This window comes from Pseudochaenichthys georgianus, chromosome 14 (genome assembly GCF_902827115.2).
Source record: "Pseudochaenichthys georgianus chromosome 14, fPseGeo1.2, whole genome shotgun sequence".
Lineage (NCBI taxonomy): Eukaryota > Metazoa > Chordata > Actinopteri > Perciformes > Channichthyidae > Pseudochaenichthys > Pseudochaenichthys georgianus.
The window spans coordinates 1,847,643-1,871,709 of record NC_047516.1 but is presented as its reverse complement, the minus strand read 5'-3'; the positions used below and the strand labels follow the sequence as shown (position 1 = coordinate 1,871,709).

At 43.4% G+C, this 24,067-nt stretch overlaps 1 protein-coding gene across 1 annotated transcript; it reads left to right on the top strand.

Moving 5' to 3' along the window:
• The first annotated feature begins 5,510 nt into the window (after positions 1-5,510).
• Positions 5,511-23,835, top strand: LOC117458147 (zinc finger and BTB domain-containing protein 16-A-like). Its single transcript, XM_034098422.2, has 3 exons — positions 5,511-5,691; positions 8,386-9,706; positions 22,411-23,835. The coding sequence occupies exons 2-3, from the start codon at positions 8,475-8,477 to the stop codon at positions 22,448-22,450; spliced, it is 1,272 nt and encodes a 423-aa protein (XP_033954313.1). The 5' UTR covers positions 5,511-5,691; positions 8,386-8,474; the 3' UTR covers positions 22,451-23,835.
• Positions 23,836-24,067: the final 232 nt, after the last annotated feature.

Genomic DNA, 24,067 nt, shown 5'->3' with positions numbered 1-24,067 from the left:
AAATGACCAATTTTTTTTTTTAAATAACAGCAAAGCGACAAAATGAAAACAAAGTTACTCACATTGATCACAAAAATAGTCAAATCAATTACAACGAGACGTAAAATGAAAACAAAAATACTTGAAGTTACTAACTATGGACACAAAATGATTGCACAGTTCTCACAGACTGTTGAAGTATCGAAGACTTCCCGCTGCACACGTTGAATACGTATACTGAGTACTACAGGAAGAAGCTGAAGTGGTTCCAGCAGAAGAGGACAGCTGTGTAATGTCTGTCATCATTGATCTGATCTTCAGAGGTCAAACAGGCTGACCTTAAACACAGAGCCACGTTCACTTCATTCCCTGGAGGAAGCACTTTATTAAGGTAAAAGGAGCCATACTTCTTTTTACTAATCTCTGTTACAAGAAAAAGTCCTGCATTCAAAATATATCTTCATTAAAAGTACATAATTAGTGGCAATGCGTTCATCACGGCTGGTAGAGGTGGGGCTTTTTTTAATAAACTAAAGATGTCAGATAATTGTAGTGAAGTAACAAGTCTGATACTGACTTTCAAGTAAAGTATAAAGAAGCTTAAAATGGAAATATTCAGGAAAATAACCTACTTTTTAAACTTAAAATACTTACAGCTGATTGGCTGGTTGACACGCTGAGTGATGTGTTGCAGACTCACTCTGTTGGAATGTAACTTAATACATTTACTTCAGTCACATAGTGACATCACTATTGGCGAGCACATTGTAGGTGAGGGGCGGGACATCGCTAAGCGGTTGACCAATCACAACAGAGCCGGCCAGCTAACCAATCAGAGCAGACTGTTCTACTCTTTAAAGTAGAGAGACTACAAACTGATATACACCTGAACATCAGCAGGAGAGGACTCTTTAAAGTAGAGACACTACATACTGATATACACCTGAACATCAGCAGGAGAGGACTCTTTAAAGTAGAGACACTACATACTGATATACACCTGAACATCAGCAGGAGAGGACTCTTTAAAGTAGAGACACTACATACTGATATACACCTGAACATCAGCAGGAGAGGACTCTTTAAAGTAGAGACACTACATACTGATATACACCTGAACATCAGCAGGAGAGGACTCTTTAAAGTAGAGACACTACATGCTGATTTACACCTGAACATCAGCAGGAGAGGACTCTTTAAAGTAGAGACACTACATACTGATATACACCTGAACATCAGCAAGAGAGGACTCTTTAAAGTAGAGACACTACATACTGATATACACCTGAACATCAGCAGGAGAGGACTCTTTAAAGTAGAGACACTACATACTGATATACACCTGAACATCGACAGGAGAGGACTCTTTAAAGTAGAGAGACTACATACTGATATACACCTGAACATCAGCAGGAGAGGACTCTTTAAAGTAGAGACACTACATACTGATATACACCTGAAACTCAGCAGGAGAGGACTCTTTAAAGTAGAGATGCTACATACTGATATACACCTGAACATCAGCAGGAGAGGACTCTTTAAAGTAGAGATGCTACATACTGATATACACCTGAACATCAGCAGGAGAGGACTCTTTAAAGTAGAGACGCTACATACTGATATACACCTGAACATCAGCAGGAGAGGACTCTTTAAAGTAGAGACACTACAAACTGATATACACCTGAACATCAGCAGGAGAAGACTCTTTAAAGTAGAGACACTACATACTGATATACACCTGAACATCAGCAGGAGAGGACTCTTTAAAGTAGGGACACTACATACTGATATACACCTGAACATCAGCAGGAGAGGACTCTTTAAAGTAGAGACACTCCATACTGATATACACCTGAACATCAGCAGGAGAGGACTCTTTAAAGTAGAGACACTACATACTGATATACACCTGAACATCAGCAGGAGAGGACTCTTTAAAGTAGAGACACTACATACTGATATACACCTGAACATCAGCAGGAGATGACTCTTTAAAGTAGAGACTCTACATACTGATATACACCTGAACATCAGCAGGAGAGGACTCTTTAAAGAAGAGACACTACAAACTGATATACACCTGAACATCAGCAGGAGAGGACTCTTTAAAGTAGAGACACTACATACTGATATACACCTGAACATCAGCAGGAGAGGACTCTTTAAAGTAGAGACACTACATACTGATATACACCTGCACATCAGCAGGAGAGGACTCTTTAAAGTAGAGACACTACATACTGATATACAGCTGAACATCAGCAGGAGAGGACTCTTTAAAGTAGAGACACTACAAACTGATATACACCTGAACATCAGCAGGAGAGGACTCTTTAAAGTAGAGACACTACATACTGATATACACCTGAACATCAGCAGGAGAGGACTCTTTAAAGTAGAGACACTACATACTGATATACACCTGCACATCAGCAGGAGAGGACTCTTTAAAGTAGAGACACTACATACTGATATACAGCTGAACATCAGCAGGAGAGGACTCTTTAAAGTAGAGACACTACAAACTGATATACACCTGAACATCAGCAGGAGAGGACTCTTTAAAGTAGAGACACTACATACTGATATACACCTGAACATCAGCAGGAGAGGACTCTTTAAAGTAGAGACACTACATACTGATAAACACCTGAACATCAGCAGGAGAGGACTCTTTCAAGTAGAGACACTACATACTGATATAAACCTGAACATCAGCAGGAGAGGACTCTTTAAAGAAGATACACTACATACTGATATACACCTGAACATCAGCAGGAGAGGAATCTTTAAAGTAGAGACACTACATACTGATATACACCTGAACATCAGCAGGAGAGGACTCTTTAAAGTAGAGACACTACATACTGATATACACCTGAACACCAGCAGGAGAGGACTCTTTAAAGTAGAGACACTACATACTGATATACACCTGAACATCAGCAGGAGAGGACTCTTTAAAGTAGAGACACTACATACTGATAAACACCTGAACATCAGCAGGAGAGGACTCTTTCAAGTAGAGACACTACATACTGATATAAACCTGAACATCAGCAGGAGAGGACTCTTTAAAGAAGATACACTACATACTGATATACACCTGAACATCAGCAGGAGAGGAATCTTTAAAGTAGAGACACTACATACTGATATACACCTGAACATCAGCAGGAGAGGACTCTTTAAAGTAGAGACACTACATACTGATATACACCTGAACATCAGCAGGAGAGGACTCTTTAAAGTAGAGACACTACATACTGATATACACCTGAACATCAGCATGAGAGGACTCTTTAAAGTAGAGACACTACATACTGATATACACCTGAACATCAGCAGGAGAGGACTCTTTAAAGTAGAGACACTACATACTGATATACACCTGAACATCAGCAGGAGAGGACTCTTTAAAGTAGAGACACTACATACTGATATACACCTGAACATCAGCAGGAGAGGACTCTTTAAAGTAGAGACACTACATACTGATATACACCTGAACATCAGCAGGAGAGGACTCTTTAAAGTAGAGACACTACATACTGATATACACCTGAACATCAGCAGGAGAGGACTCTTTAAAGTAGAGACACTACATACTGATATACACCTGAACATTAGAATAATATGTCTTCTTTAAGTCAGTGGAATAACTTTTTTTCTGACGACATTACATAAAAGTTTGGGAATAAACAAGTCAAAATCAGACAAAGAAATAAACGTACATATTCTCCTCTTCCTTCCACGAATGCAACCATCATTTTAAATCAAACTAAAAGGAAAAATAAAGCACTTTAACGTTAGACAATCTGTATTTGTGACTTTCAAGAGCACTTAAAGGGAAAAAACAATAGGAATACAAAATAAGGAATTGCCTCCACTCAGTGACCGTCGTTAAGGAAAACGTATCAATAAAGTTTATTCTTAGATAAGCTTTTAAAGTATGCTTTTACTACGAAAGACTCCAAACAATGATGAGGTGTTGGTCAACAGAGAAGAGGGAAATGCACTGCGGAGCGTCCGTCACCAGATCCATCAGGCAGGCTTTTATTAGGCAACAAAAGAAGAGCCACTCGTTCCCAGAGAAGCTTTTATTTACTTTAAATTAGTGTCACTATCTTAAAACCAGACGTCCTCTGAAGAAAAAGTTAAATGGCATTAGTTTCTTTAAATCTAATGTGTGGTACTTTCTCCCGTCGTACAAAAAAAAAATCTAATTTCAGGATTTATTAATGTGCTTAACTTCGGTATAATTGAACCTTATGGATTCCACTGATTAAGTTCCCGTCCTTTCTTGGTTTTACATTTCCTGAACAGATTATTGTGAAGTTAATGATCGCCGTTTCTATCATTGACTATTACAAATACACAAATGTATATATTGTAATATTTGGTATTTGCTGAACAATGTGCACATTTATCTAAATTGTTTTTCTTTTATTGAGAACTTTAATGTATGTTTCTATAAATATATGTATTTGATGTTTTTTTGTATATTTTTACTTCTTGCGTTTATTCCAATATTATTGTTATAATTATATATATACATGTAATCCACTGAGACATGTTGATAGGGATAACTATTCTATACTATCTATATATATCTAAACATTAATTTGGCTTGCAATAAAGCCATTTTAAATATTCAGAATAATATATTGACTAATCACAATCAGAATTTTTGAAATCCTATTTTCTGATAAGTACAATTTGAGGTAATTCACTCAAGCATTTCCATTTTATTTTATATATATTCTACTACACTACATTTTTCCGGAAGATAATATTGTACTTGTTCCTCCTGAATTCATTTCCCCCCATTTTATATACTTGCAGTTTATTAGCAAATACAAGATATGAACACACTTACAAATAACCATACATACATATAGGAGGTTAAGATATCCAGCAGCCTCAGTATATAAATAAATTAAAAGTAGCTCCACAATCAATGTTGCACTTTTTACTCCACTGCATTCATTGTTCCCACTGTCTTTACTTTTAGATTATTAGCGAATACAAGATATAAACATACAAATAATGATATGTTAAGATATCCAGCAGCAGCAGTACATTAAGTATTTAAACACAGCATTGTACTTTTTACTCCACTTCGTTCATTTTTTCCACTGTATTTATTTACTTTTAGATTATAATAAAAGACATGAACAAACTTACAAATAAATATAATTAGGCGATAGAGATATAAAGATATCCAGCAGTACATTAAGTATGTAAACACATCATTGTACGAGTTACTCCACTACATGTATTATAAGTACAGTACTGTGTAGCCTACTTGAATACATTATTAAATTCCCCCAGGTGTAGCCTATATTTCCTATATGACCACAATGCACCTCGTGCAGTCTGATTACTGTGCATTCAAACAGCTGGAGGGGGGAGGCAGTGTCGCTCACCTTTCACTGTCGTACAGTAACACAGCCGTTTGACACGAGACAGCCCCCTAGGTGTCTCACTTTCTCAGTGTGTGTGTTTATATATGTGTGTATGTGTGTGTGTCTGCAGCGCGAGCCGGCTGCTCGTCTGGCTCTGTGACGTCAGCGCCGTGTTGATTTGCTAAGGCGAGAGAAGAAAGGAGTTAGTGCGTGTTGAGAGAGCGGGTTTATGCGAACTGCCTTACTATGCTGTAGCCCCGCTCCCCTTGCACTATCCCGGATCAAAAAACGTGCAACTTAGGTGAGTACTAACCCGGGTTAACAGCTGCGGTTTCCCCGGTGACAAGTGCCAGGTCCGCGTCTCTGCACGCGCACACCTCTGTCTTCTCTGTGTACTTTAATTCACCATGTGCGTATTTTGATGCGTTTGAGGGGATTTGTGTTACGTTTGTCCCCGTGCAACCTCACGCTGAAGTTGAAACGCGACTTTGGCACTGAGAGTTTATCCGCGCGCCGGAGCGGCTGGAAACAAGTGTTCTTCCTGATTGCGCTGCAAGGTGTTGAAGTTTGCATTAACGTGTATTGTAGAGATGTTAAGGTTGACGTAACCCCCCCTCCCTCCCCAACCTCTCGCCCTGTGTGTCGGTGTGGTTTAGTATGCTGGAGATCGCGGCGCGAGGACGTGAGGTCTGGCTCTTTCCCCAGCAGACAGACAACATATGACGCTCCATGTCACTTTACCGGACACATTTACCGGACACATTTACTCGCGTTTTCATGCGAAATTGTGCCTTTTTTAGACAGCGACACTGTTGCCTCGTCCCTGTGTCTCCAGACGCACCAGTGTGGCTCATTTAGCCTTGATGACATCATGATGAGGACTCTGGTCTTTTAGCCGAAGCCCAAATACTCCCTCCGTACTGTACGCTGTGCATTGATTGACAGGCTTTGATTGGTTACTGGTAATCGATGTGCAGTAGCCGCGCGCTGTGAGGTGGGAAACTGGTAACAGATGCAATGGCAAATTGATTTGTTATCGAGACTGTCTGATCCCTCTCTCCCCCCTTTCACTCTCTGTATCCTTCCTCCGGAGAATTCCTCCTTCTCATAAATGTTAAACACATTTCATTCCGCCTCAAACAAAGTCCACCTGTGCGGGAGATGATGGCAGCTGTCTGTCTACTTTTTTTTTTTTTGTTTGTGTGGAATAGCGCTCTGATTGTCTCCCTGTAGCATTTGGCGTTGTGCACATCGCGGTGTGTCTGGAATATTGAACGCTGTTTATTCGTGTTGTGGCTGGGTCGCCAAGGCGCGCGAGGCAGACAGCTCGTGATCAGATTGATTATGCTGCTTTCTGTGTGCTTATTGTCAGCGGGCTACATTGTGCTGCTGCGGGGGAAACCTCTCCTGCTTAATGCACTTAATGCACTGTGCGATGTTTTGCATAATGCATACCGCGCTGTATAATTTGTCTGGGCAATATTAACGCTGTCTAGACGCGCCGTGCTTTTTTATTAATAGAGAGCTGGTGAAGTCTTCCCCCCCCCCCCCCCCCTAAAAAAAAAACTTTACATTGTGCAGCCACAGCTTGTTGGAGCGCAACAAGTATAGATAATTTACGGGGTCATAAATCGCAGCTATTGGCATACCTGTAATAAAGATAATGTCTGGTTGTAGGCATGACCTCTGTGTACTCTGTGGTTTCACCATTACCTGATCTTATCGATTTTTATCAACTGTCCCCAACAAAGCCACAAAGAGTATTTTTAATCCCCATCATTTTGCATCATTTACAACCGCGTTGATTGAGGCGTCTGTCCTCTGGGAGTGATATGATTAGTTTTTTAAGGAAAAGTCTCGATTTGTCTTTTCAGTTTGAGTGTGTATTGTTCTCAAACGGGCGGAAGGAAACAGAGAAGTGCTCACAAACTTCTCTATCTGTTGGGTAAAGCAACACAAACAACTGCTTGGATGAAATTGAAATGAAAATAAGATTTATTTTCCAAATAGAAAATGTGTCACATGTTGATTAAAGAAGTGGACATCAATGAAGCTCATCCGCAATGTGGGTCAATGGAGGCACTTGGCCATCCATTCATTTAGAGTATATGGAAACTGCTTATTTAAATGGTAGCAGTGAAGAGAGCGTTGTCTCGGTGTCATCATGACGGCTGAATGAACAGTCCTTCATTTAAAACACATTGTAACTGCTTGGTCAGAGTGTGCTGCAGATATCAAGTGAAGCAACATGTTGCTGTGTTATCTAAAAGGAGTTAAAACACACACACACACACACACACACACACACACACACACACACACACACACACACACACACACGTTTATTTGGATATTTAGCAAATGAGAGCAGGGTGTTGTTGCTGCAGCTCTGTGTTCTGCTGCCATGCCTGTGTGGCCGCCGCCGCGCGCTGCTCTGTGAGGAGAATACTGAGTGAGATGCTATTTAATGTCAGAAAGGCTGCTGCCGGCCTTTGTGACCCGGCAGCAGCAGCAGCCGCGGAGGAACACACAGTTCACACGTGTTTAACTTTGTGTGCATCCCCATCAGATAACCAAACGAACACGTCTTTTTGAACGTAACCCACGTCGGGGTGATTGGTATGCAGGGGCAGCCGGTTGGACGGCTCGCAAAGTGTCTCTTCACAAATCTACAGTCAATACTCTCCGCTGGTTCTCAGAACAATGCGACTGCAGAGTGTGTTTACCGTCCCTGCAGGATGTTGGCAATTTGAAACTCCGCTGACCCCACACATACCATTTAAGACACAAACAATGGTGGACTTTCAATACATACACATACACATTCTCAACATGTTTTAGGTGCAAAATGCAATTAAAGAATCTGCCTTGCACACGTAGTGAAACACAGGAGGATATAGTCATTCATTTTGTGGGAAAAAGATTGATTTGCAATTGGATTTGAAACATTAAATTGCATCAGCAGAACTGACTTTTCTTTCCGCTCTCCTTCCAGGTTTGATCTTGTCTACAAAGATAGCTCACATCACGGCAGAGCGGGGAAGGCGAGCCTCATGAGTTGGCCTCGTGGCTTGCATCGACACAATGGATTTATCTAAAATGGGCATGATCCAGCTCCAGAACCCCAACCATCCCACCGGCCTCCTGCTGAAGGCCAACCAGATGCGCCTGGCGGGGACTCTGTGCGACGTGGTCATCATGGTGGACAACCAGGAGTTCCACGCTCACCGAACGGTCCTCGCCTGCACCAGCAAAATGTTCGAGATCCTCTTCCACCGCAGCAGCCAGCACTACACCCTGGACTTCCTCTCACCAAAGACTTTCCAGCAGATTCTGGAGTACGCTTACACTGCCACGCTGCAGGCCAAGGTGGAGGACCTGGACGACCTTCTCTACGCCGCGGAGATCCTGGAGATCGAGTACCTGGAAGAGCAATGCCTCAAGATCCTGGAGACCATTCAGTCCTCGGACGAGAACGACGTGGAGGTCGGAGGCAGCGCGGAGGAAGAAGACGACCGCAAAGGCCACAACGGAGCCAAGAACTCCAAAAAGCATTCCATGGAGGGGAGTTATCTGACCGGAGCCCAGCAGATGGCCATCATGACGGGCATGGTGGATCAAAGCCCGTCTGTTTCCACTTCTTTCGGCATGTCCAACCTGAGTCCCACCAAAGCTGCCGTGGACAGTCTGATGAGCATCGGGCAGTCTCTGCTCCAGCAGGGCTTCGGCGGGGAACATCTGCTCCACCACGCCAACTCCAACCAGCTGATGACCGAGATCAAGACCGAGATGATGCAAGTGGACATGGGTGGCAACGGCCACGACAGCCCGCCCAACATGGAGTCCAGCGCCTCTAGCAACGGAGAGCGAATGGGCGAGGACAGGAACCGAGACGGACCGGGAACCCCGACCAGGAGCAGCGTGATCACCAGCGCCCGCGAGCTGCACTACGTCCGCGACGACCAGCAAGTCGACATGAGCCAAATGGGGCTGGAAGCCATGGCGGGGATGACGGAGAAGCATCTCGCCTCGCTCTATTCCCTTCCCGTCAATCACAAATCGGACGGCCTCATGTCCATGCCGGCGGCCATGGCAGCGTCCATGGCCTCTCAACTGCCCATGTCCCCGGCCCTGGCCATGTCGATGGACTTCAGCGCCTACGGGGCTCTCCTGCCGCAGAGCTTCATGCAGAGGGAGTTCTTCAGCAAGCTGGGAGAGCTGGCGGTCGGCATGAAACCGGACGGCAGGAACCAGCACGAGCGGTGCAACGTGTGCGGCATAGAACTTCCCGATAACGAGGCTGTGGAGCAACACAAGTAAGACGAGTTTGATTGTTTTGGTGTTGCTGCTGCCGGCTTATCATTTCCTTATTAACGTGACTGCTATGGGGGAAAGGGACTCCGTGTTAACAGCTCCACAGGTGCAAGTCACTTGTTTTTCATTAGGAATCAAAAAGTACATATTGTTGTTGCATTTTCTGCCTTTATCAGTGATGATGACGAGTACATCACGTTTGTATTGGTGTTAACAAGTTTGCATCGTGTCCAGCAGAAAAGCCCGTCTTTTGGCCTCACTGTAATTAATAACGCTCATCACCGTGATTGCTATGGGTGCAAAGGGACTCCGTTTGAAAACGTCCACAGGTGTACGTCACTTGTTTTTCATTAGGAATTAAAACAAATCTATTTTAATATAAGTTTGTTTCAGTTCTGCGTTGAAATGTCCCTGGGAAGTGACTGTGACTTATTTGCAGGTCGGACACCTTTCTGTATTTTGAGTTGCGGCTGCCGGCGTATTATTTCGACCTTGGTGCGGCCGTTTGTTTCTCTCTAATGAATCACATGGTAATGGCCTTTGCCAGATTACCTCAGCAGTTTGTCTCGTAGAGAGTGAAGGCCTTCAGTCCTTTGGCCTCACACCTTTTTTAATAATACCTACTGACATGATTGCTTTGGGGGAAAGGAACTCATGATAAGGTTTCCCTCCTGGGAAGACACCTGCTTTTAACGGCACGGTTAGTGGAGAAAATATGGTTGTTTTTGTTTTTTGCCTTTCACCAATTTTGCACGTCAGTGATTAAGACGAGTAAACCAAATGTGTATCGGTGTGTGAAATGTAAGTCTTTTGGCCTTAACATTTCCTAACACCTTTTTAATTAAGATGATTGCTTTGGGTGAAAGGGACTCAACTTGAACATTTCATTCATTAGGAATTAAAAAGTACATCTTGTTGGTGCATGCTGAGTGTAGAAAACAGTCATTTAGTTGGTACATGTTCGGCCTCTCAGTGATTATGACGAGTTAATCAAATGTGTATTGTATCAACACGTTGTCATCGTGTCCGCCAGAAGGGAACGTCTGTTGTCCTCGGAACACCTTTTGAATTGATTGCTCGTCAACATGAGGCTTCGGGCGAAAGGGACTCAATTACAACGCTGTCACCGTCGTAAGTCACTTGTTTTCCGTTGGGAATTAAAACGTATATATATTTAAGACTCCGTTGGTGTCAAATAGAGTAGGTGTGTTCTTTCTTATTCTGCGCTTCTTCAGCTGACGCTCCTAGTCAGTGACGATGACGAGTATACACCCGACCACACACATGCAAGGTATAACGAAGTGTCCTCTGTCGACGGACACACGCCTTATTGCTGTGTGGCTCAGGTGACTGTTGTCGTAACATTGTCAAAGCCCATTAGTCACGCCTTACAAGAGGTGGGCGGCAGCTATCACACACACTTACCAAAGTGGTTGCCCCTCATACTGGGAGCGAATCCCCTCCCCTTTCCCCATAACTCACGCAAGAGGGGCGCCTTTATTAGCTCCATCATTAGAGCGGACGGTCGGCCCGGGAGAGCAGAGCTGAACCGAGGTGGCTCCAGGACAGAAGCCAATCGGTGCGTCCGAATAAACAGATACCTGCACATATTCTTAAGAATTGCATTTGTTAACAAGCACCTTGAGGAATGCACTCGCGTCACTTCTTTGTGGATACTGCACAGTCGGTGCTTCTGTGAGCGCAGGCTGGAAGGCCACCTTTTCACCCTGTAGCGTGTGCTCGAATCAATAGGAATGCACAGTGTTTAAAGTTCACTTGAGGATCTGAATCGCTCTGCTCTCATACTCGAGCCAGCGTCTTGGTACGCCCGGTCCTTTGAATCTCTCTGTGGTGTCTGTATAATGAATATTGCAGAATAGCTCTTGCAGCGATTAGTGTGCAGCGGTTCTGTTCGTACTGCATGTTATACAGAGACTTTGTAGTGTTGGTACACATCTGTGTGGCCTTCGTGATGAGTGCTTATTATTCTGGGGACAAAAGAGGAATGTGTTCATAGTTTGACACTATGTGCCGTTTTAAAAAAGTTCTTCCTAAACAGCAACTTTAACACGCTCTAAAGCTTCCTCTGTAATGAAGTCTCCGGGTGTTTTTAAAGGACCGGCTTACAATAGTCCGTCTTGAGGAGAAGTCTGGCGTGTGAAACGGTTGCCTGTGTTTCAAGAGGAATTTCATCAATTCGCTCAAGCTGGGAAATCTCGTATCAAAGGAGACTTCCAAACCGTTTCATGCATTGATCTTCCCACTTCTCCCCTAGCATGCTAATGGGTTAATTTAGGCTGGTTGATACGCCGACACGACACGGTTTAATAGTGGACGCGCGGTCCTGACAGCCTCCTGAAGTGTACGAATCAAACATTGCATCAGGCACATGAAAGGTCCGCTGTGAGAAGCTAGATCATTCAGACGGTCCTCGAGTCCTCACAGATTCCAGCGTGGGTCATTTGAAGGCACGGCAACTCGTCTTCTGCTTGCGTTTCTATGCCGGTCACCTGGTTATTTTGACGTGTTCACCAGTCGTGGTAACTCGGACTAATTACCCATCACTCCCCCAACAGCCACTGTGTCAGAGTTGGCAGAGTTCACTCGGTGCACGCAGGTCAAGTCAAACATGAGTGTAATTGTTTCCAGATGCGGCACGGGGTCATCGGTGTGAGGTGTCTGTGTTAAAATGAACGTTCCAGAAAGTACCCACTTCCTGTCTGAACTGAAGTCTCTGCTGCCTTTCATTCCTCCGTGCCCTGGATCGTATCATAAAGACACACCCAGACTGAATGCATTGTACACAGGCTCCACGAGTGGTGTGTGTGGGGCGGGGTGCAGACGTATATTCAGGGGGGTAGCACTGGGTATTGTGGCCTTAACACTCAGTCATTAAACGTCTCGTCAGATTCATAGTTTTTCTCTTTCATCAAAACGGTCCAAAAGGAAATCAGAAATATACACATTTTTGTTTATTTACGTGAAGTCAGTGTGTGCTTGGAGAAAGTGACCTTTTTAAAGCGATCGATGACTCTTCTCTTCTGGTATCAGTTGTGGAACCCATGTATTTTATTGGCTGTAGTATTTGTATGGCAGCTTAATGCAAGGCCGTGCATTACAGCTACGATGAATGCTTACTCATTATAAGGACACTCGGCAATGTGGCATGTGAGGGATGGACAATAGAAGACAGAGAAATATCCACGCGGAAGATGTGCCGTCTTGAAGTAGGAACGATAACTTCAGCACTTTTACAATACAGATAACAAATATTCAGTCCTTGAACGCCTCGTCTCCTTTGGCTGCTTGTATTTATATTTAAAAAAGGTATAAAAGACGTGTTTTTCAGGTATAATTAAAGAAACAAAGGCATCGTATTGGACCTAGTATTTGTCCTGTAGCCTTTTGAAAAGCCATGAATTATAGAGTAGCTATACAAGAGTGATTTCTAAGGAATCTGAGCAATGTGAGTGAGCAGTATCTTGAAGTAGGACTGAGTATCTTAACCTTCACACTTTCCGTACGGATAAAAAGCCTTCAGTCCTTGAACGTCTTTTCAAAATGCAATTTTTTCTTTGATTATGAAGCTCCACAAAGACATCAACTATGTGTATAGTAGGTACATTCATGGCTGCTTGTGTTACTATTGTAGAACTTTGGCTTCTGTTTGGTATCAAAGACGTGTTTTTCTGGTATCAGTGATGCACCTTTTGGACCTAGCATGTATTGCAGCTTAATGATAGGCCATGCATCACAGCTAGCATACATGTGGACTGCTTCTAAGGAATCTAACATACATGTGGACTGCTTCTAAGGAATCTAACATACATGTGGACTGCTTCTAAGGAATCTAACATACATGTGGACTGCTTCTAAGGAATCTAAGCAATCCCGTCTGACCACAACAGCTTTCCCCCCCCCCATCTTTCCTCCAGCAGTCCAACCTCCCCCCCCCCCCCCCCCCCCTTGACGAGCCTGCTGTTACTGCTGCAGGGAGACAGGACTACAGCAATATTTTAGTAACCCTTGCTCTGAGAGAATAATCAACCTCAGGAAAGGGCCCGAGTGATTATTGGGGAAGTAAATGCGTGATGCACGGGGCTAATTCTGCCGTGGCGAGGGGGAAAGAAAAAGAAAAAAGGCTCCGCTGCTTTGTATTCCAAACACAACATCCAATTCACGGGAACTAGCCTTGGGTTTATCTCTTTCACTTAATCGTCCATTCTCATGCAAATGCCTGACCCTCGCTGTAATGTACATCGCATAAGTGAAAAAAGAGGCTATTTTAAAAGAGCGCTTTTCCAGCATATAGCCGTTAAACATTAGTGATACCATCAAAGCTGTCTTTCTCGTAATGCAGCCTGAAGGGAGAGGAGGGGGAACATGATGCCAACAAATGCCTGCCTCTAATCTCCGTTTTTGCTATTTTTAGTACTGATGGATGTATCGGGGTACAAGGTGGGAGTGGTGGAAATAATCACCCCTGCATTAACCTCGGCACACGCACACACTCTGTTTTTTTTTTTTTTTTTACACACAGCCAGCGCGCCGCTCGCTCTTCCATTTCCTCTCCTTTTGTGGTGGAGGGGTTTCGGAGGGGTCTAATACCGCGGGGCCCAGGTGTTTAAACAGTGGGCCCGAGGCTCTTATCTGTGCCTATCAGAGAGGGACAGATAACCCCTGGCACTCCCTCTCGGTACACCAAGAGCAGATCCACCAGATAGCGGGGCCATAGCGGTGGGTTAGGGTGATAACCATGTATACACACACACACACACACACACACACACACACACACACACACACACACACACACACACACACACACACACACACACACACACACACACACACACACACACACACACACACACACACACACACACACACACACACACACACACACACACACACACACACACACACACACACACACACACACACACACACACACACACACACACACACACACACACACACACAGGAAGGTATACACACTGTTTCCCTAACACACACGGACCACTATCAACCATTAACCAAAGCCAATGTCTAACTGGACTTTAGCAAACAGGTTTTCTACATTTTCCTTTTTAAATAATAAAACCAATGTGTCTCTTTGAAAGACAAACCGTTCGTGTTCCCGTTAACCGTGCAACTTTTGTCTTGGATAGCACCCATAGTATAAATCAGCACAATCTGTGTTACACCCCTTTTATAGAACTCAACCCGACATACAAACATTTAGAAACGTTCAATTTCCCCCGAGTGAAACGGGAAGTACTCGTGTCTCCGCTCGGGAGAAGCTGAAGCGTAATGCATGGTGTCTGTTTTGCGTGATTGACACGTGTCTTTCGCAATCAGCAGTGCTGGTTTCCTCTTCCTCAGCGACCGCCGTGTTTACCCAAGTGTGGGTTATTTTAGGAACTGGAGGAAAGACTGAACCTTGTCGGGCTGAAAGGACATTTTGTTGCTGCTACTCTGAACAGTTGCAAATCAAGCAACTCTTCTGATCTACCTTTGGCAACTTATCCGTCTCTATTATTTCTCTCTGAAGAGGCCGTCGTGTGGCTCCGGTCTCGAGCAAGGCACGGATTGGTAGCCGTGCATTAGAGGTCTTTCACGGGTCGGTTTGGTTCTGTATCGCTTTGATTTTGTCTGAGATTTCTAAAAGATTCAAAGGTTTTATTGTCAAAATGCACATTGGCTAAAGTCGTCGGCAATGAGCTGCATAGCAACACATATACCTAAGACAAATCAGAAATAAGGAAGTGAAATGCAGGAATAGGAATACTTGTTGACCCAACATTAGGATGGGATCCAGAAACAAAGAGTGGTTGTCCCGCCGCTCCATTTGGGGACCTTGTTTCTTTGAAGTGTTTTGGAAAATGAAAGATAATTGTGCGTCGCTTCCTTGTCTCCGTGGATCACCTCTCCGTTCTTCGAGCTTCTGATCCTGTGAAACTGTGCGAGCTTCTCTTTCCCCCCGCTTCCTTGAAAAGAAGCCCGTCAACAAAGCATCCATTACAAGGCAGTGGATTACCCTCTATTTGAAATCACTCAGTGAGCTAAGTCTCCGCGGCGCGCACTCAGAGGTACAGTAGGTTGGTGTAATAATCCAACGGCACAAAAAGCCTCAGGAACACCTCTCCAGGAGAGAAGGAACCCAAGCCCACGTCGGCACAGGGCTTATTCCAGTCTGGCTGCCACATCCTCTCTCTCTCTTCATCCGCTCACAGGTGCCTTTTGCCCTTATTGGAGTTGTGGTGTTTGTTTATGCCCCTGAGGACGCGGTGCTTTGACCGGCCGGCGCCGAGGCAGCTGCTGGCCGAGGCCCAATTATAGACAGGCTTTAAAAGGCTCTGGTTGAACCGTAAAGATTTACACCGCCATCGCTCTGATCTCAGATCTGGGCTCTGTCCTCACTGTCAGGATAGGGAGATGTATCGATTAAAGACTTAACACGGGGGGCTACATCATGGGGAATGGACTACACACACACACACACACACACACACACACACACACACACGCCTTCAGTGCAGATCAAGCTTTTTATTGTCGTGCAGGTGGAGAGTCATCTTCGTAAATCTGGTGAAGCTGCTTTTTTAGAAGGAATGGGATTTGTTGTTTCTTGGAGAGAATTGGAGGAAAAATAAAAGTCGCAACAGAATTGGAGCGAAATAATTTGAGGCTTTTTAAATCAACTAGCATGTTAGGCTATTGGCCATTAGCGCCTTATTAGCACTTGACACACACACGCACGCGCACGCACGCACGCACACACACACACGCTTATTCAGAACCAATGTATCAGCTGTGTTTAAATTTGAATCCATTGTTGCATCACAGCCAATTCCATGGAAGGGGTTTCTCTAGCCAGTGTCGTATTGCCAAGTTGTAAAGTAAATAATCAATGTGGATGTTTCCCAATGTATTCGCCCCGTGTTTCCTGATGGACAGTATCTTGATTTGGTAGAAAGCAAGTCAGTAGATGATTATATTTAAATTGCATTCCAACACTGTACCGTATGCAATATTGACGAGTTCTCTAGAACACAATTAATCAATCGGCATGTTTTCAAATATATTAATCTGCTGTTAAAACACGTCCCCTCGTTATCCCATAGAAACGGAGACTTCGCCGTAACGTCTTCAGGTGGCAAGTCGATCTGGCTGCTTCTTCAAGAGGAAATAGACACTTTTTTATTCAGTGTTTGCTGTGAAGTAAAGCACTTTGAATTGTCTCAGCGTCTGAACATGTGCTATATAAATAAACTTACCTTTTTATTATTTATTTTCTGGGGAAAACGGAAAGGCCCAACCAGGGAAAGGAGGAAGAGGAAGAGGAAGAGGAGGAGGCAGTGTTGTATAGACAGTGGCGATGGCAGTGGAGGGTGGTGATCTAATCAGCCACAGATTAGATCACCACCCCCCTCAGATAAGGGTGGAGGGAGTCAAAGTGAACAGCTGCCTCTCAGACTGTGCTGGGCTGATGCGCTGTGGCAGGGCCGCGGTGAAACAAACACACTGAGGCCCCTCTCTTTGTCCCCATGGGGGGCTTGGTCTGCAGGGAGGGATAAGGATAACATACTGTACTGGAAGTTGGCCTTGTGTGTGTGTCCATGTTGGTTTTGTAATGGGGGAAATGGTAGTGGGGGGGGGGGGGGGGGGCTCATGGGGAGTACTAATTACAGCCAGTTATCAGGTGACATGCAAATGTGTTGACTTCCTGATGTGTATCTCTGCTCCCAGAAGGGTTGCAGGGGAGAGACAGGGCAACTGGTTAAGGCTTTTATTATCATGTATTAGCTACAGTGTAGATATGACAATGGCAATCACAGGTCACAGGCCCCTCCAACAGTGCAACACAAAGTAAATCCAATGATATGGTAGAAATAGTGCAGAATAGTCGATATACAAGTCATTGGGATATTGATACAAGCTGCAAATAGATGGATGTTCTTTCAACAGTTCAGGCGTTTCTCTGTGAAGGCATTCAAGGGGCCTTATTCTGCGCATTGGCTGCAGCACCACTTTTCACCCTCTGTCTGAAACCAGAGCCCAGTGTGCTCTGATTGGTTAGCTGGCCGGCTCTGTTCTGATTGGTCAACCTGCTTAGAGATGTCCCGCCCTCTTAGCCTATCACGTACAGAGGTTGCGCTAGACTTTTTCGACAGGATCGTAAAACTTCCGTCAAAATCCAGAATTACCCGTCGGCCTTTACACAACTCTGACGAGGGGGGGGGAGCATGCTCGCGAACTGACACCGGGGGGGGGGAGGGACAGTTCACATGCGCCGTGTTATGCGTGGCTGCTGCACCTCGCGGGAGCGTGCACAGCGTAAAGCCAAAACTCACAGACATTTCAATGATCGGCACAGTTAGGTTTGGAAACGGTGTGATTTCCTTTTTGGAGGGCAGAACACGGCAGAACACCGGAGCCTCGCTGCGGGGAAACTGTGGCGCTGTTCCGAGTTTGTTCTAATCTGTCAAAATGACGGACTGCTTTCAGATTTGTCCGTCATTGTTAAAAAAAAATCCGTCAGATGGAAAATATTCGGTTCGCGCGACCTCTGATCACGTACGATGTGTTGGAGCGCTAGCCAATAGCAGTGTTACGTCGGGAGGTCACCGTGTTCCGGAACATGCACACTGAAGGGCCCAACAAGCAGAATAGGGCCACTTTAAAATTGGTTATTTAAAAGCATTATTTTTTTTAGATCGGGAACTAAATATGATGCAACATTTCAGATGGACTATGGCAATATCCACATGTCGATGAACGGATATTCTTTATAAAACCACATCTTTATTCTTTTTTTCCAATGATAATACGAACGTTTCATTCACCTTTTTAGATATTGGAAATCATATCCCAATTACAATATCTGTCAACATAATCGCATTAAGTTATTTTATCCCATGTGTGCAGCCTCACTCGTTATCTTTTTGTCACACACGGAGAAGGAGTACCACCAAATAACACCAACAATGTTATATCTCTAAATCCTGCAGCCCTTATCTCCTCTCCTCTGACTGTATTAAGGTGCATGCATCATTGTCAGCTTTCCCGATAAAAAAAGAAAGTCAATAGATTTGGGATGATCTGGCCTTGAAGCTGAGTGGGTTTTAGTTCTAGTTCACGGAGCCCTTCCCTCTGTTCTCCTGGACTCGAACGCTCTGGGTTCTAATCCCATCGATATCCCATTAGCATCCCCTCTCTGCGTGCCCGCCACATGAAAGAAGATGTGTCGGTTCCCCCTCTCCGATTCTATTGCTCTGGCAGACCGTAAGGAGGACGGCCACAATGAGCAAATGTGCTCCAGCCAAAAGGGCCAACCCAAGTGTGCTGCGAGTGTGTGTGTGTGTGTGTGTGTGTGTGTGTGAAAAAACCCTGCCCCTGCCACCTCGGAGGCCCCTGAGCCTCCCTGGGAAGTATCAAACCGGAGCTCTTCCAGCGAGAGAGCTTCTAATTAGCCTCTTTGTTGCTACTTGAATGGTTAGCCAGAGATTGGCGAGGGGCCCCAATGGAGTGATACCAGCACGCTAAGAAGCTGGTCAGACAAAATGTTTGCCCCTCCCCCCCAAAAAAAACACCCAATTCTCTTCACCACCACCTGTCACAAAGGAGCTCTCAGGTAGGACACTGAGGCCAGTGTGAACAGTTTGAATCCATCTCTTCAGAGAAACATGTGGCACAACGGGTGAATGCTATGCTAATGCTAGCTAAGAGGGTCTCCTCTACTAAACATTGCATTATGTTGCACATTTATTATCTTTTCAATTTCCACACGGCATCTATTGCACGTCTGTCCGTCCTGGGAGAGGGATCCCTCCTCTGCTGCTCTCCCTGAGGTTTCTCCCATGTTCCCTTAAACTGTGGGTTTTCTCCAGAAGTGTTTCCTTGTACGATGTGAGGGTTTAAGGACAGAGGGTCTGAGGACCGAGGGTCTGAGGACCGAGGGTCTGAGGACAGAGGCTCTGAGGACAGAGGGTCTAAGGACAGAGGGTCTAAGGACAGAGGGTCTAAGGACAGAGGGTGTCGTATTGTCATACTGATATTCTGTACACACTGTGAAGACCACTGAGACAATGTAACATGTGTGATATTGGGCTATAAATAAACATTGATTGATTGATTGACTAAACATTTCATATCAATATGGTAGCTACAATATTGAAATCGCAGAATGCTTGATACTTGGTATTTACGTGTTGAAATACCATTTTTTTTAATTAATATTATGGAGTATGGGAGTATTATATGTTGGAGTATTATGGAGCTTTAATCAACAAGTGAATGCTAGGCTAATGCTAGCTAACATCTCATAGCAAAATGGAATGGTGCAATATTGCAATCGCATAACGCTCGATATTTGGTATGTACGTGTTTCAACACAATTTGAAATGAAGTATTATGGAGCTGCAGTTGGTGCTTTTATCAGCAAGTGAATGCTAGGCTAATGCTAGATAGTAAGGCTGCACACTTAGTAGTAGGAGAGTGGGGTAGGTTGAGCCATTTTTTAGTTATGCAAGGAGAAATGACACAGTACAAATGAAAACTCACTTATACTTCAGGATGTCTCCTATCAATGGCAATGATAATAATTAATATTTGATCAAGGGCAGTTAAAATATTACTTCTTAAAAGAAAAAGTCTTCAGCTCAGGGGGTAAATTGATCCACGGTTCAAACCTGGGCATACCTACAACACATCTTAAAGGTAACTATAAACAATAAATAACAAACCAAATACAAGCTTAGTTTTTCAAATATTTTTAATATACATTTCGATTGAATTGATTGATTTTTTTAACATGTTAAAAGGAAAAGTAATCGTACAAATGGTGATACAATTTCATACATCTTACCAATCAAAAACATGGTAAATTCAACTTGAAATGTAGCCTACAATGAGCTCTTATCAACTTGGCCTGCTTCCATTCATTTCTCCATTGAAAAACTGGCTCAACTCACCCCAAGGCCCGTGATTCACTTTACCCCAGAGCCACCATTTTAGAAAAATAGCTTAGCATTCAAATTCAGAGTCATCTTTAGCTTAATGATCCACATGGTTTAATACGCTGCCAACACATCAACATATACAAGACATGACAGCCGACATCTGGAAAATGTACTTTGACAAGCAATTTTTTGTAAAAACGTTTACTTACCAGACCACAATGAGTATCTCTCTTTCACGGGCGATGAGAAATGGGTGGAGCTTGCATAATTTCTGGTCACTTGATTACAAGTATAAGGCGTTGCCTGGTTACAGGGGGTGGTTCAACTTACCCCCTTCTCCCCTACATTGTTTGCAATATGGACGAGTGCAATGTTGAAATTGCAGGACGCACAATAGTTAAATCTGTTAAAATACGATTTGGAATTATTCAGCGATGCGGATATATCAACAGGTGTATGCTAGGCTAATGCTAGCTATTAGGCTAATGCTAGCTATTAGGCTAATGCTAGCTATTAGGCTAATACTAGCTATTAGGCTAATGCTAGCTATTAGGGCTACACAATTAATGGTAAATGTTATCGCAATGTGGATATAATTTTCAATATTCGTCACCCAAAGTACCAGATTGATTGAAAATAAGTCACTTCACATGTTACAATACAAGCCAAAGACAGGATGGTATAAGGAGATGACAATACCAGCTCTCAAAAAGTAAAGAAATAATAATATTAAATAGATAATTCGATACAGAATATGATGAAACGCATATAAAACAAAACATATAATCACACTTGTAGTTAGTTGGAGCTAATTTGGTCCCATTTCCTGCAGCCTTACTACCTGTCACACTTTCTTTCTTTTTTTTAAACATTCTGTCCAATCTTTCCGTGTGTCGTCTCGACATGCTGCGTCGCGAATGAATGTCAACGCGACTCGCAGCTTTAACACGTTTTTAAGCTTCGCTGTAATCCAGCAGGGATCAGTTGGGTAAATCATGGCATAAAGCTTAAAACCATAATTGATTTATGTATTTGCTGACCGAAGACGCCCAGAGAGATTAGCAGAGGAAGAGAGCTGATGATGGATCGCCCGCCCCCCCGCTTCACAGGAGGGGGGGGGGTCGGATTCAATTGAAGGAAGATTTGTCTGCTTGAAGAGCGAGAAAAAACATTTGCAGGAGAAATGTATCATGAGAAAAAACACCGGTCTGTTTTTAAATGGTTTCCCAACAATTTGGAGTTGTTAGGTTTTCAAATGTTCTAGAAGCTGATTCTTTAATTGTTTTAGGGATGCATTCCAATATATTACATGTTGCATTATTCAATGTAATGTTTTTTTAATGAAGCCAATCAATTCGACAAGCAAAAAGATAATACAAAAATAAGTTATAATAATTAAAATAATAATGGATAAAACATAACAATTTATAATCCGAATAATTATAATAAATGAAAACTCTAAAATATTTGTATAATTGTTTTTTTTAATAAAGTTTTTTGTAATTATTGTAAAATGCAGGAACTGTTTTGAAACCTGTGTGTGTGTGTGTGTGTGTGTGTGTGTGTGTGTGTGTGTGTGTGTGTGTGTGTGTGTGATGTGTGTGTGTGTGTGTGTGTGTGTGTAGTGGTGTGTGTGTGTGTGTGTGTGTGTGTGTGGTGTGTGTGTGTGTGTGTGTGTGTGTGTGTGTGTGTGTGTGTGTGTGTGTGTGTGTGTGTGTGTGTGTGTGTGTGTCATTTGTAAGGTCATCCCCAGACAGCGCTGGCAGAGATGATGCTGTTTGAGTCATGGCATGTCAGCGCCGCCCGCCTCAGCGATCAGTCCAGGAAATGGAATAGCTTTTTTCCTGCTCTTACTTTCCCACTCTCGCCTTCCGAGGCCCTGGGACAAACAGACAAACACAAAACAATCTGGGAGCGGTCAACAGAGACCTTGGAGACGGCTGACAGGCGGACGGTAAACAAGACGGAGAGATTCATGATGTGTCAGTAGAGAGATTGCGGCAGGACGAGCGTCCGCTGATGGTCAAATGATGGTTGCTGTCACTAGACTGAAAGTGTCATAATCTGACATTATTTCCTTTATCGTTATTATTTTACACACGTTTCGATTCAATAACGCCCCAAAACCACACGTTGACTAACGCAGCATATGCAAGTCAGCATCCTGCAGGTTCTAATTGCTGGGGATCCAAACTTTACATTTCTAACACACAATGCGGGGTACTCAACATTCACATTAGGACTCTAGCATCTGGCCAATCGGCTGGTTTGTTTCCTTGTTCCTTATCTTGAATGCTAGTCCTTGTTTTTGTTGCAAACAAGGCTTCTCTGAGGCAAATGTTATGCCCCTGATAAAAGGGGAGAATTATAACAAGTCGAAGTTAGGCTTCACTTTACTCCAGTGAGGCAACACGTACACAAAAGCCTCTTGTCCGTACCCTTGTCTATTAACATTCTAATTCCACCACGAGACTCCTTCCACAATATCATTGACAGGATAGCAAAAACCTCACAGAATTATTTAACCAAAATATAAAGACAACTAGTTATACAATTTCCGCGGCGGTTTTCTCTCCGTGGTCTGTCTATGCGCCCTCTTCCTTCCCTGCTGGTGCTTCCTTGCCCCCTGTGAGAGTTGGTGTGAGGCAGGAGCTTCCTAACAGGTGTTTTGGGTGCTTATCGCCCTCTTCTTATCTCTGGCCCTCAGCTTCCTGCCTCCTCTCTCCTGCAGGCCTCAGAGGGGGATATATTTCACTTAGCCTCTGACCCCAATCCTTCCGCTTCTCTCTTCCTCCCCACCAGAAGACCTTTCATCGCCGTCACGTGACCTGACTATATTTCTTCTCCACGGCTTTTTAAAATCACTCGTAGCCATCGAGGGATGCTCAAATGGAAGATTATTGAAGATAGGGCTACAGCTAATTATCATTTTATTTTATTTTCATAAAACACGGTTCATTGAACATATTTTCTTCCTCATATCCACATATTTAATTATCTTTACAGTATTTATTCTACTGTGTTCCACTCATATTTTATCTCTTGTACTGTATGTATATATCTTTCTCATTCCTGCAACTTACTTGGTATGTTGTATTGTTGGAGAAGATTTCCATGGCAACGCTGTAACTTTTGTCCATATGTCAAAGTATGAATCATACATGTTAATCAAGGTTATATATATATATATATATATATATATATATATATTATTAATCATTTAAAATGTAAGCCCTATAAATGAACGGTGTGTTGAAAGTGAAAAAATGCAAAATATTTGAGTAAATCAACAGATTGATTCAGAAAGTCTTACATTATTATAAACATTGATTTATGTTGCCAATAAATTACTATTTTAGCCCAATATTATGCAAAGAATATATATAAATATTCAAATAA

Coding starts and splice junctions, on each gene's coding strand:
- LOC117458147 (XM_034098422.2), top strand. CDS start 8,475: ATGGATTTATCTAAAATGGGCATGATCCAGCTCCAGAACCCCAACCAT. Junction 9,707..22,410: donor GAGGCTGTGGAGCAACACAA/GTAAGACGAGTT, acceptor GTCATTTGTAAG/GTCATCCCCAGACAGCGCTG.